This window comes from Sus scrofa, chromosome 10 (assembly GCF_000003025.6).
Source record: "Sus scrofa isolate TJ Tabasco breed Duroc chromosome 10, Sscrofa11.1, whole genome shotgun sequence".
NCBI classification, from domain to species: Eukaryota; Metazoa; Chordata; class Mammalia; order Artiodactyla; family Suidae; genus Sus; species Sus scrofa.
This window is the reverse complement of record NC_010452.4, coordinates 24,569,920-24,583,369: the sequence shown is the minus strand read 5'-3', so window position 1 is coordinate 24,583,369 and position 13,450 is coordinate 24,569,920. Positions and strand designations below refer to the sequence as shown.

The window sequence follows — 13,450 nt, the reverse complement described above, 5'->3', positions numbered from 1 at the left end:
ATTCGCTGATGTAACGGGACACTGGGTCCAAACTCATAGGGTCTCAAAGGAATACATGTGCTTTGATTACTGAGATTTGCTTGGCAACAGCACGACCTAAAATTAATAGAGTCCTTAAAAGGAAGATGCCAAAAGAAATGCTGTTCTTAAGATGGTTTATTCAGCCTGACTACAGCAAGGCACAAGCACGACCCATATATAGAAAATCCCAGCCTCTGCAGTATTTTAAGAACTACAGTTGCACAGTGAAAGGAGAGGCCATACTGGCGAAGGTGGGGTCCTGGCTGGAGAAGACCCCTGGGGCCCTCTGACAGAGGCGGCTCCCCACAGTCTCGGCACACCCCCGCTCTCCCGGGGGGTCGCTGTTCCCAGTGGCCACGGCTCGTTAACTCTCCCCTCGGGAGCGGGACCGTCCAGTTCCTCTGCCTTCCCAGCCTCTCTCACTCTGGGGACAAGCCAATGGCCCTTTTCCGTCTCCTTCCTTGTCCTCCTGTCTGGCTAAATTTAAAGAAGCTGAGGGAGGAAAATCTATCGTGTCTTTGCAGTCTTTTTTAAAAAAAGATCACGGCTGCTTTACGGACTCCTGTGAAAAGCAGCACCTTCCTACATAAATCACAGCTCTGAGAGCGCACCTACGGCCTCCTGAAGCTCAGCCACGGTCCAGCTTGGCGGCACGGGCCTGCCTGGGACATACCTTACCATATTAGGCAGTCGTGTGCGGAGAGGAGGAAAGCAAAACAGTCCCAGGATTCTACCTAAAAGGAGGCTGGCGAGGACACTGCCCATGTGGAGGGTGGACAGAAAATCGCTGGCTGCCCTCCAGCAGATAAAGGGGCCTCACGAGATTAAGTAAGGAGATGAAAAACACTGCTTGAGACAGGGGAGAAGATCCAGCAAACAGCCAGAAGCCAAGCTGTGAAGAAGTAGAGTAAATAGGAAAAAGGGTTTTATTTACTCTAAGAAAGTGAGCGGGATCTGTAGGAGTAAAGATCCATGAAACTACAACTGCTGGAAACACAAGCACAAACACAGGAGGGCCTGCGTGGGAGGTGACGGGGCATAAGGAGGAAGGCCTGCTCTCGGAAGCGCTTGGGGGCTGGGAGGGATCAGGGGTCGAAAGGGCTCCGGGCAACACAAGGGATGCTGGGTTCTCCTTCCTTCCTCTCTGCCTCCTTTCTCTCCTACCTCGGCAATCTTTGCAGATTTGTTTCTCAAAATTCATCAGGTGCACATGCTGGCATTCTGGAGGAGTCTGAGTCCTTTTGGACTCTCCAGACAATCCATGCTTAAGGAATCAACTCATAATTGATTTCAAAGTCACACAATTCTACGATCAGTAAGAATCTTCCAAAAGCTTTACTCTCTTCCAGATTTAGGAACCTACAGGTTTGGAAAATCATCGCTGACTACTTAAATGCAAGAGCTCGTTCTATTTCCTGGGAGAGGCTATCACTGACAGGTGAGGAGGCTGCAGCCTCTCAGCCCAAGGCATCCGAGGCCGAGCAGCGTCTGCCTTGGGGGTCTCGCTGCTGCGCCCGCGGCTCCTGCCCACATGCCACAGACACGGAAAGGCCGGGGCCGGGACTGAGGTGGTGCACAGCCCTGGACGAGGAACACAGCTGTGCTACGTACATGTCTCTCTGGGCCTCATTTGTGATCTATAAAATGAGAAGGTTAAAGCTTCTTTCAGGTCTAAAATACCAGGCTTATGACTCATTCTAACCGTCACAGAGCTAAGTCGGGGCTTGGCAATGAAGAGCGTCCAGGATTAAGTTTTCCAAAGACAGCCTCTTCTTAAGTGAAATGGGTGCTAGTTATTCAAAGATGTCATAAAACTGAGGACAGCGAGGCAGAGCAAAGGGAACCAAAAGCCGAGTTGGCTTAAAGGATCATTTGCAGATACGGTTAAGCAACAGAATTCCTCTCATTGAACCAAACCAGTCTTGCGACACCCTGGCCTTCACGGGCTCTAAGCAGGTCTGCAGAGAGGCTGCAATTTCATCTCCGAGGCTGCCAGCCGCTGCTCTGGGACCACGAGGCTCCTTTATCAACATTCCTGTACTAGTGGAGAAAAAACAGGGAGGCAGCAACAAAACTAGTGGCTGCTCTGGGCGTTCTGTCCAGTGGGTTATTTGGAGAGTGAGCTGCACTTGTGTGCCCAGGGCACGTGCTACCCCGCCTCGGCTCCTCTGTGACGCAGCACCCAGGGCTCCGTCCACAGCCCCTTCTCTGAGACACTGACTCCCTTGGTGACCAATTCCAGTATCGTGGTTGTAAATCCACTCTGTGTATTTGCTGACATCCAGTCTGCACTGTCCCCCTGAACTCCAGGGCCCTCCCTGCCCATCAGAGTCAGCGCTCCGCCCTGAGAGGCTTCATCTCACGCACAGCAAGAAAACTCCATCCTTCCAGCTGCTTCGGCTTGACCCCATTTTTCAACCTTGACCCCCTGTTTTTCTCACCTTAAATCCAATCTGACGGAAATCTTGTTGGTTCTCATTTCAAAATACATCCTGAGTATGAAAACCCAGCCCCCTTCCTACCTGCAATCACCCTGGTCCCAAGCTCTGGCCCTGCATTATTGGCACAGCTTCTTGACCAATGCCCACCCAGCCCCCCACCACCCACCAGGGTGCTCTGACAACAGCAGGCAGGGTAACCCTTTGAGACCTAAGCATGACGCTACCACTCTTCTGCACCAACCCAACGCGCTGCTCGAACACGCAGATCACAAGCCAGGGCCCTCTGCCTGCAGCTGGGCTCTCATGTTCTTTCACACAGGTCACTATCTGTCCTTGGCCTGGCAGCCAGCTCCTGCCCAGGTCTGTCCCCTCTGATCTGTGCTCACCCTCGGGGCCCCCAGCTCACTGCCTGCAAGTCGAGGGTGAGTGCTGTCCTCTCAGCTCCTCCTGCCGCCGCCGCAGCCACCTGCTCAGGGTGCCCCACCCCGCCCACGTGACATTCCACCTTTCCAGGCACCAGGCATGTGCACGTTCATCTGATGTGCTGCCCTCCTCCTTCACTAGAACCTCACCACTACAAGAGCAAGGCTTTTGTTCACTGCTGCATCCCCCAGATCTAAACCGCCTGACAGCAACAGGCACCTAAAAGTACCTGTCCAGCGAATAAATGAGAAGACAGTTACAAAGGAGAAGGCAGGACACAACAGGCAATGTGTTGAGCGGCTTCTGGTATTAGAGACATTTCTGGGGCCATGGCTCCCCCGGCAAGTTTTATTTCCTATTGAAGCTTAGTTCGAAACCAAGCTTTGCCAGCAGATTTGTTTGGATCTTTTACTTGATTTGAAAATCTTACATTTAATTGCATACACCTCTTGGAACGCTTTACCAAGTTCTCTCTGCCAGCAGGCTACTGGGGAGGGACCTACGGTAGGTGTCTTCACGCCTGTTCATTAGAACTTCCTCAGCCAGGGAGGAACCCTGCTGGAGGGACCCGTTCTGGACGGGATACTGCACTGCCTGCTCAGGGTGTGACGCTCACACTGATACCACCTGACCGGCCCCAAAGCCACGGCACCCCGGAGGAACAGTATCCTCCTAACTGAGGGGTGGAATTCCTAGGTCCTGGCAGACACACGCACCCACCTGTGTCAAGGTCAGAGGGAAATGCTCACCCTCCTCCCTCTGACTCTTGATTCTTTCAGTAGCCTTCAAGCTTCCCTTCAGGGCCTTCCTTATTCAAGGAGGTGAGATGCCCCTGCAAGCCCACCCAGACAAGTAACCTGCTCAGCAAAAACCAGGTGAAGAATGGGGAGGGGGCAACACAGGGGTGGGGGACCACGAGGTACAGAGCGTGAGGTATAAAATAAACCATAAGGCTACACTGTACAACATGGGAATACAGCTGAGACTGTGCAATGGAGTATAAACGGAGTACAGCCTTTAGAAATTGTAATCACTTTACTGTCCACCTGCAACTTACAGAGTATCATACATTAACCATATTTTAGTAATAATAATAAAAAAAGAAGCTTGGACCTTTCAGACTCACCCTCCATCTTCTGGGGAAGGGAGAGGGGCTGGAGAGTGAGTTAATAACCAGTTATGCCTCTGGGAGGAGGCCTCCATAAAAACTCCAAAACCATGAAGGTGGATTCCACCTCCACAGGGACAGACACTTCTGTGCTTGGGCCCCGCCCATACCTCACCTGAAGTAACTCCTCACCTGCGTCCCTGATAATAAACCGGTGGGCCCCACCACAGCCCAGCAGAAGGCTCCCTGACCCAGGGCCAGGACACTCACCTGGAGAGCACCCACGTCCCCAAGTGCTGCCTAACCTGTCTGGGCCCCAGTTCTCTTAACTGTACAGCAACTTCCTCACCCAGGCGACCCCCAGGTTCCCTCTGATTCTAAGATACTCCAATCTGGGTGGCAGGCAGCTTTCAGGCACTGAACTGGATTCTTCAATAATTCCTTTAAAACGAAAGTGATCTGTCTCCGGTTCACCTTCTTAGGGCACCATTCTGTGTGTACCAACATCTTTTCTTTTGACCACTTGTGCCCTCTAGCGACAAATTCAATTATGCAACAGAACTGGCTTGGAAAGTTGGCTCTCGAGGAGTAAATGGGGAGGAGTAAATGGGGGGAAACAAGAATGTAGTGGCTAAAACGCAGTGTTAAGTACAAGGCAGGTGGGCCAAAGAGGCAGGGAAAAGAAGATGAAAAGAGCCCGGAGGCATCACTGCCCGCAGCTTCAGCTGCCTCCAGAGCAAACACCCTGCTCGCTTTGGACCGTAAAGGCAACCAGCACCTCTTTCGAGAATAACTTCCTTCCTCACGGGATCTGGACTCGGTCTCTTCTGCTGGCAAGATGAAGGCTATGATGGGCTTCTGCAGATGGCTCGCCCCTAATGTGCATGACCAAGCAGGGCTGCCCTGAGCACCTCTGCTAAGGAGGCGCTGAGGCCTGAGCCCACTGGTGGTGGGTCTCACTGGTTCACGGACTTATGGTGGGGATGGGTTCTGACCAAAACCGCGCACTCTCCTGGGCCTCAGCAAAGTCCCCGCCTTCTGAGCACCCCTTGGTGTCAGCCCCTCAGAAACGCATGCCTGGTCTGTCCTCCTTCACCTAAGTGAAGCAAGGGCCATTCCTGGGCACAATTCTTGCCTGGACACAAATGTTCGCTATGGTTTCCTTACGCACACAGATACAGACAGCTTCTGATGCTGTCGACAGGGATTAGGCCGAAGAAGAAAATATTTTCTTAATCGTGGTGCTGTTGTGGTACCTGGGCGAGGCTGCAGAACCTTCTTTTGGAGTTATTAGTTCCAACCCTGACTGGGTTTACAGGGCAGAGATACTAACCACTGAAGCTTCCTTTCCACCCGTAAAATGAAATGTTAGCACTGCAGGACTCCACACATGCCAAGTTCTCGACCAGGCAACAGGAGGCCACGGTGGCACAGATGAGAAGCGTGGCTGCCTCTCAGAGCAGGCGGGGATGAGGGAGCCGGTCAAGGTGATGGACGAGCTCGCCTCTCCCTCGAGTGGTGGTTAGAACTCACTGGATGGTACTTAAGATCTGTGCAGTGTGCTGACAGTGAGCTCTATTGCAACGAAAAAGCAGACATCAGAGTCTTGGGGAGAGTTCACTTTCCTAAGGAGCAGGCTAAGACTGACAAGGGAGGCGTCATGACCTCAAGAGCAGATGGTTCCACTGCACCAAAGCCAACAAGAGAAAATGGCTGTGGCTTCAGCGGCATGCGTGCTGATGGCTAAGCGAGTGGCCTGCCTGGGCTGGCTTGTCTCTGCTGCCGATGGAGTGCATGGAGACGGGGAGTGGCCACAACACGCTCCCGACTGCCCGTAGCAGGACTGCAGTGACCAGGCCTACTGTTCTGTGCGCCCATGCGGCTCAGGGTGTCAGGCCTACTGGTGTTAGAAGGTGCTCAGGGAGAGAAGCAGGTGCGTCTGACCTGACCTGGAGACAGGAAGCCTTCCTGGAGGGGGTGCCTTGCCCATGCTGGCTCAAGCCACTGTCCTTGGGCATCGCGGGGTGGAGATGGCGCCAGTGTGCCTGGAGCGTGCCCAGAGCGTAGGCTCAGCACACACACTCAGCTACCAGTTAGCAACCGGCACGCTCTGCTCTCTGGACTGACGCTGGAGTTGGCTACCGACAGTGAGGACTAGCAGGTGCCTCAAACAACTGGATGAGGGAGCAGCTTTCGGTCTGGCCACGACGTCAACAGTCTGGTTTCCTCCCCAATCAAGTCAAGTCCCGGTCCTGAGACGAACTTCTGGGCAGCACCACACTGGGGCCCCTCGACACCAGAGCTGAGGCACGGCCAGACTCTCAGTGGGTGTCAGGACGCCCTGGCGCCCCCCGTGGGCCATGTCCACGTCACTGCTCTGCTCCCATCACTCAGACGTGTTCTGTGACCTCCGCGGTGACTCTCCTCCTATCAGGATCTCTGTCCCCAAAAGCCTTCCCAAGCCCCCGATGGACGGAGTCACGGCTGCCTGCACCCCAGCCCAAGGGCAGCCAGTGTGGCGTCTGCCCCCTCAGCTCCTCCCTGGAAGCAGCCCAGCTTCCCCGTAGGCACTGCTTTCTGGAGGCCACTACCTACTGTTCGGATCTTGGCCAAAACAACAGACAGGCCAAGGACGTGATACGGTATTTCTACTTCCTCTGCCAAAAATGAATTCGCTATTGATTTTTCACTGGGTTATTAAATATATTCTGAGAATATATTTTCACATAACTACAGGGTAGAAAAAAGGCCACCTTTGAAGACTATTTCCACTAGAAATGTACATGTAGTTTCCACTCACTTGGTTAAAACTAAACCCCATCCTTTCTGAAAAATGGTACCAGTAAGAAAAGCACGGGAACGCCCATCGTGGTGCAGCAGAAATGAACTCAACTAGTATCCATGAGGTTGTGGGTTTGATCCCTGGCCCCGATCAGTGGGCTGGGGATCCGGTGTTGCCATGAGCTGTGGTGGAGCTGTGGTATAGGTCGCAGATGCGGCTCAGATCTGGTGTTTATGTGGCTGTGGTGTAGGCTGGCAGCTGTAGCTATGATTCAGCTCTTAGCCTGGGAACCTCCATGTGCCATAGGTGCAGCTCTAAAAAGACAAGAAAAAAAAGCACTAACTTCCTATCACCCGTGGGTAGCTTGTAAGAACCTGGGATTAGCAGGAGTCTGGGTCGGGCTTCTACTGCAGGGAAGAGCTGGCTGAAGCCTTAAGGGATGTGAGTTACACAAGAGCCAAGGTGCTAGACTGTATTTCAAAGTCAAGTGTAAGTGATTTTGGATTGTGTGTTTACACTCTCATGTTTGTGTTCCTCTTTATCAGCCCGGAGACGACGTACACCCGCAAGAAACAGCATCTCTTCACTTTTCTTCCGAGGATTTCAAAGTACTTTACACAATCCAAGAGCATGAGAGAGAGAGGCAGACCCCCGTGCCTGTGTTAGAGCCTGCAGGAGGCTCAGGAAACTTCTTCAAGAACACAGGCATTGTCACAGCACATAAGAAAGAAGACAGTACAGCCACCAGCACCTGTCACATATCTGAGCACAACAGCCACCTTCTCACTCTGCCTGCACCCGAATCTGCAGAGCCTGCCTCTTCTAACTCAACTGCACGCATGCAAGCAGGCCGAACCCACAGGGACCCTGGGCCGTGAGGGACCACCTCACTGGCTGGCTGCTCACCCATGCTTTTTTCACCTCTTCTGAGACATCGGTTTCATCATCCTGAAAAGGAAGGAGGAAAAGAAACAAGAGAATTATGGTCACAGACACTCCTGAAGCCCCATCCATCACACGTGTGGGCAGGGAGGGCTGAGTGCGGGCAGCTTAGGGACCACCCAGAGTCAAAAGTCAAGGGAACCTAGTTGGAGAAGCAGCTCCTTTGAGACAGACTTCATTTCGCTCTGTCAGGAGTGATGGGTCCATCTGGTCCCATCCAAAGGTCCCTAACAGAGGACGATGGCTGTCTCGCTGCTTGTCTCACTCTATGGTTCAACTAACTTCAAATGAGTCACTGGTAACTGGGGACCTGATATTGGCCACTTGATTTTTTTTTTTTTTTTTGTCTTTTGGCCTTTTCTAGGGCCGCTCCCGCGGCATATGGAGGTTCCCAGGCTAGGGGTCGAATCGGAGCTGTAGCCGCCGGCCTACACCAGAGCCACAGCAACGCGGGATCCGAGCGGCATCTGCTACCTACACCACAGCTCATGGCAACGCCGGATCCTTAACCCACTGAGCAAGGCCAGGGATCGAACCTGCAACCTCATGGTTACTAGTCGGATTCGTTTCCACTGCACTATCACGGGAACTCTGGCCACTTGATTTTTCAATGCCAGGACCAAGGCTGAGTGACCAGGGTCCAGACCAGAGGGTGTGTTAAAGAACTGAGTGCGTCTGTCATTAGGAAGCATGGGGTCCCCCTCTTTATTTAAAAGCCAAAATTAATCTGTTTTGTATCTTTTGTTCCTTTTTTCCTCCAAAGAGTAAGCTGAGTCAGATGAAATTCTGCAATTCCCGGGATCCTGGCAGTGCCCCTGAAACAGCTGGTGGGCAACTGCTTACATGGGTGCTGAGTATAGCCGACTCACTTTGGCTTGCTGGGACCCCTGGGGAGGGAGGGCTGTGGGCCTGGCTGGGACCACTGGGGAGGGAGTGCTGCTCATGTCTGACAAGCTGATGCACCTGGCACATCTGTTCATAGGGCTGTGGAAATTTGCCACTGATCTGCTGCTTGTCCCCCCAGGCTCGACACTGTCCTAGGCCCCAGGCTCTGGGGAACATGCCAGGGGAGCTTCACACTAGAGCTGACTCCCCTCTCCTGCTCTTCCTCCTCCTCCTCACACTAGGGCCATCTCCCCTCACCTCCTCCTCCTCCTCACACTGGAGCCGTCTCCCCTCACCTCCTCCTCCTCACACTAGGGCCGTCTCTCCTCACCTCCTCCTCCTCCTCACACTGGAGCCGTCTCCCCTCACCTCCCCTCTCCTCCTCACAATGGAGCTGTCTCCCCTCACCTCCCCTCTCCTCCTCACAATGGAGCTGTCTCCCCTCACCTCCCCTCTCCTCCTCACAATGGAGCTGTCTCCCCTCACCTCCCCTCTCCTCCTCACAATGGAGCTGTCTCCCCTCACCTCCTCCTCCTCACACTAGGGCCGTCTCCCCTCACCTCCCCTCTCCTCCTCACACTGGAGCCGTCTCCCCTCACCTCCTCCTCCTCACAATGGAGCTGTCTCCCCTCACCTCCTCCTCCTCACACTGGAGCCGTCTCCCCTCACCTCCCCTCTCCTCCTCACACTGGAGCCGTCTCCCCTCACCTCCCCTCTCCTCCTCACACTGGAGCCGTCTCCCCTCACCTCCTCCTCCTCACAATGGAGCTGTCTCCCCTCACCTCCTCCTCCTCACACTGGAGCCGTCTCCCCTCACCTCCCCTCTCCTCCTCACACTGGAGCCGTCTCCCCTCACCTCCCCTCTCCTCCTCACACTGGAGCCGTCTCCCCTCACCTCCTCCTCCTCCTCACACTGGAGCCGTCTCCCCTCACCTCCTCCTCCTCACACTAGGGCCGTCTCTCCTCACCTGCTCCTCTTCCTGACAATCTGCAGACTCACGACACTCGGGGAACTCTTTCTTTTGAACTCAAAGGACGGCAGCACAGACCAGCCACTTACGTCCTTCGTCCAGAAATTGATGCCTGTGCCTCTCCGGCGCTCCTTGGGCCGCCTCCTCTCCCGAGCGGACAGCCTGTTAGTGGACTGATCGTCCACACCCACTTCATCGCCCTCTGGGTGGAGAGAAAAGAAGGCAAGGATCTGAAGAATCTGGCCGCGTGCACTGGCAGGGCTGCACTGTCTGAAGCCCGACATACCATTTCTGTCCATTTCCTTTGCAACTGCAGTGCCCGTGGTGGCCTCTGAGCTCTCAGGATCGGGGGCTGAAGACCTACTTTTCCGGAGCAGGTGGGGACCCGTGTAGAGAGAGGATTGTGGTGCAGAAGACACTGGGCTCGTGGGTTTGTCTGGCTGAGCTGGACCCCTCAGGCGACGATACACAGGCTAGAATGACGCACAGGATGAGATGTCAGAGGTCAAGTCCAATGACAGGGTGAGGACTGCAGCTTTATTAAAAACGGGCTCCTCTATGCCAGGGGGCTTAGTCGATGAGGCACAAGGGAAACAGCGTCTGGATTCCTGCTCTGATGTGACTGTCAGGTTGACAGCCAGCCGTCCGGGAAAGTTACCCCTAAACTGATCAAAGGCCACTAGGAAGCATCAACCTTGTTAATAAAAATTCCTTTGATTTGGGGATGAAAATAGGAAGGGTGCTGGCCTTTTTAAGATGGGGTCCTGAAAGCTGAGGTGTACAAAGGAAAATAAAAAGCTCAGGAAGACAAAGAAACAGAATGTAGGAGTTAAAACAGATCAAATCTGAGCATTCCCCCAATCTCTGAACCTTCTACCAACGTGCCATAACTAGGCTTATGGACACTTTAAAAAATGTCTCACTGTCCCCTTCGAATTTTTTTTCCCTTGAGAGTTAAGACAGACAGAGCTCAACAATAAACTTTAAAGTGGTTTATTGATGATGCAGAAATAGAGAAATTCTTACTACAAAGCAGAGACTGTAGTATATCTTTTTTTAAAATAAATCAGATGTAAAACTTTAGGAATATTGCAAATAAATGGATTGTTACAAAAGGTAAAAAAAATAAAATAAAATAAAATAAATCAGAGACAGAAGCAGTAAAATGCAGCCAGCTTTGGAGTCTGACAGCATGTGGCTCAAATTCCAACTTCAGCATGAATGAGCTGTGCGACCTTAAATAAGTGACTCGCTGTCTCTGAGCCTCAGCTTCCTCATATATAAAACAGAAATAACACCTTCCTCAGAGAGGATTGTGAGGGTTAAACGAGAGAACTATGTTAGGTGCTTAGTAATAAGTACTCAAAAAACAGTAGCTGAGACAAAAAACAAAATAAACAACAGAACCTCAGTTTATGCAGCTGAACCGTTTGAAGTAAGGGCAAGGTTTCTTTCTCCTGTAACTATGGTGACCATAAGATTTGTCATCCCAACTGGACACCTCTGAGAGTGGAAGGGGATGCACTGGTAACTACAGAGATAAAAGGTGGAAGTGGAACAACCTTGGGTAGCGCAGAGTTATGTTCATCCTAAATACAACCTAGACCTTGACCCCAGCCCACCTGAGAAGGGAGACCTAAGTCAAAACGCCCCACCCCGTATGACACCTTGTGGCACAGGGCCAGGGGTGCCTTGAAAACTCTCGGGTTTGCGGAAGCCTGGAGCACACGGTCCACGTGGTGGACAGCGAGCTGTGGGGCCAGGCCACCCATCAGCAGCCCCTGCTCCACCTCTTCGTGGCCGTGAGAAGCGCCGGGCCAGCCAGCCTCTGTGACCCACTTCCGCATCTTTAAACAGAGGGTGGTTTCGAGGAGTAAACAATTTAACAATGAGAAATAGTTACAATAGTGCCTGGCCTGACTAAATAACACAGGCTTAGATTTGTATTTGCAATAACCACACCTTGTCCTCTCGTTTTAGAATTTTATAGAGGCGCTTAAACTGAGTTAACCCAACTTAGGCTGGAGATCATCTCACAATACAGACACCCATCAAATCAGCATGCTGTACACCTAAAACAAACGCCACGTTAACAGGCGACTCGACCTTAAGAGGACTGGAAAAGCATGTCACCCCCAGAGAAAAGAACTGCGACTAAGGATGAATGTCCTGTGAAGTCTTTCAACTGCACTAAAGATGGACACAGCGTCTTCTGTGAGCCGCCCCTGCCTGGCGGGACGGCAGGTGACTGCCCAGTGAGGCAGCGCGCCCTGCTAGGCACCCTGCCCCCGGCCCGCTCACCTCCTCGTCCGTACTCTGGCCCCAGGGTGACTGGCTCTCTCCAGCTTCCTTTGCAGGGGCTGCTGAGGGCTCGTGCTTCTGGGTGCCACCCTCGAGTCCCGCTGGGGGCCCAGGCTCCGGGCTAGGCTGCTCCTGCGCCTGGCGCTCTGCTCTCGCCCGGCTGAAAGTCCTTTCTGCCTCCTGAAGGTCCGTCAGCGTCACACCCTGGGGAGGGATGACAAGGTCAGAGGGGCTGCATCCTAACCAGGCGTGACTCTTGATGAGCGACCAGGAAATGCCCACGGTGATCCAACAGCAGCAAGTCCACAGGAGGCTCCCCTGAGGTGTGAGGTGTGCAGAGGACCCAGGCCTGAGCCAAGGTCCAGTTCAAACATAACCCTTTAGCATTTCTGCTTCGAGCTCCGGCAGACAGGCTGGCGCTTCCACAGCCTGGTTCTCAGCATCACGACTTGGAAGCTCCCTACCCTCCCAAGAACAAAGGGTTACCAACAGAGCGTGTCCAGGGATGCCAGAAAAACTTAATTTTACTCACAGAAAGCAGAACTAGGCTCCAAATAGTGAAAACTGAGCCAGGCTAGGACAACCACCAAAACCAAAAACCAAAAACCAAAACCAAAGGCAAACAAGCAAAATCCAACCCTGAGGGAGCTGCCAAGGCAGCAGAGCAGGAAGACCCTGCAATCACTCCTCCCAGAGCCCGAGGACCTGGGGTTGACAGGACAACTATTGACGAGAAGTGCTGGAAAAGACCCGACGAGACCAGAAAAGATCTTCTACAACTGAAGACGTCAAAAGAGAACCACACCGAGAAGGGTAGGAGGGGCGGCTCTGCCCCCTGCCAGCCTCCCCAGCCAGGGGTCCTGCACTTTGAAGGCCAGTGGGGCTCAGGGATCTGGGGAAATAGAGACTCCACTCTGTCTGTCTGTCTCTCTCTCTCTCTTTTTTTTTTTGCTTTTTAGGGCAGCACCTGTGGCACATGGAGGTTCCCAGGCTAAAGGGCCAATCAGAGCTGCAGCCACAAGGCCACAGCAATGCCAGATCTGAGCCGCATCTGTCACCTACACCACAGTTCACAGCAACGCTGGATCCTTAACCCACTGAGCGAGGCCAGGGATCAAATCCACATCCTCATGGACCCTAGTCGGATTTGTTAACTGCTAAGTCTCGAAGGGAACTCTGAGACCCTGCTCTTAAAGGGCGCACACAACCTCACCTGCTCCGGGACAGAAGCAGCAACCTGAACGGAGCCTGAATCAGACCCATCTGCTGATCCTGGAGCGCCTCCCAGAGAGGCAGGCTGTGACCTCGGGGACAAAGACACTGGAGGCAGCCATTTTTGGAAGCTGGTTCGACCACAAGGACAGTGGCACTGGCCAGCACCACTGGAGGATCCTTCCTCTAGCTCACTACCCTCAGGACCCAGTCCTGCCCAGAGCACCAGCATGCCTGGTCTACCTGACTAATTTTAAAAGATACATGCACCCCAATGTTCACAGCAGCATTATTTACAACTGCTAAGATGTGAAAGCAACCTAAGTGTCCATCAGCAGATGAATGGATAAAGAAGATGTGAGAC

At 53.1% G+C, this 13,450-nt stretch overlaps 1 protein-coding gene across 11 annotated transcripts in view; it reads right to left on the bottom strand.

The window, feature by feature from the left end:
• The window catches only part of PPP1R12B (protein phosphatase 1 regulatory subunit 12B), a 173,462-nt gene that overhangs the window by 53,992 nt on the left and 106,020 nt on the right, over positions 1-13,450 (bottom strand). For all 11 annotated transcript variants that reach the window (XM_021064548.1, XM_021064547.1, XM_013980127.2 and 8 more), the window contains 4 exons: positions 11,875-12,078; positions 9,860-10,046; positions 9,663-9,775; positions 7,682-7,723 (listed from right to left, as the gene is read on the bottom strand). In XM_021064548.1, coding sequence (XP_020920207.1) covers positions 7,682-7,723; positions 9,663-9,775; positions 9,860-10,046; positions 11,875-12,078 — 546 coding nt within the window. The remainder of the gene's footprint in view (positions 1-7,681; positions 7,724-9,662; positions 9,776-9,859; positions 10,047-11,874; positions 12,079-13,450) is intronic.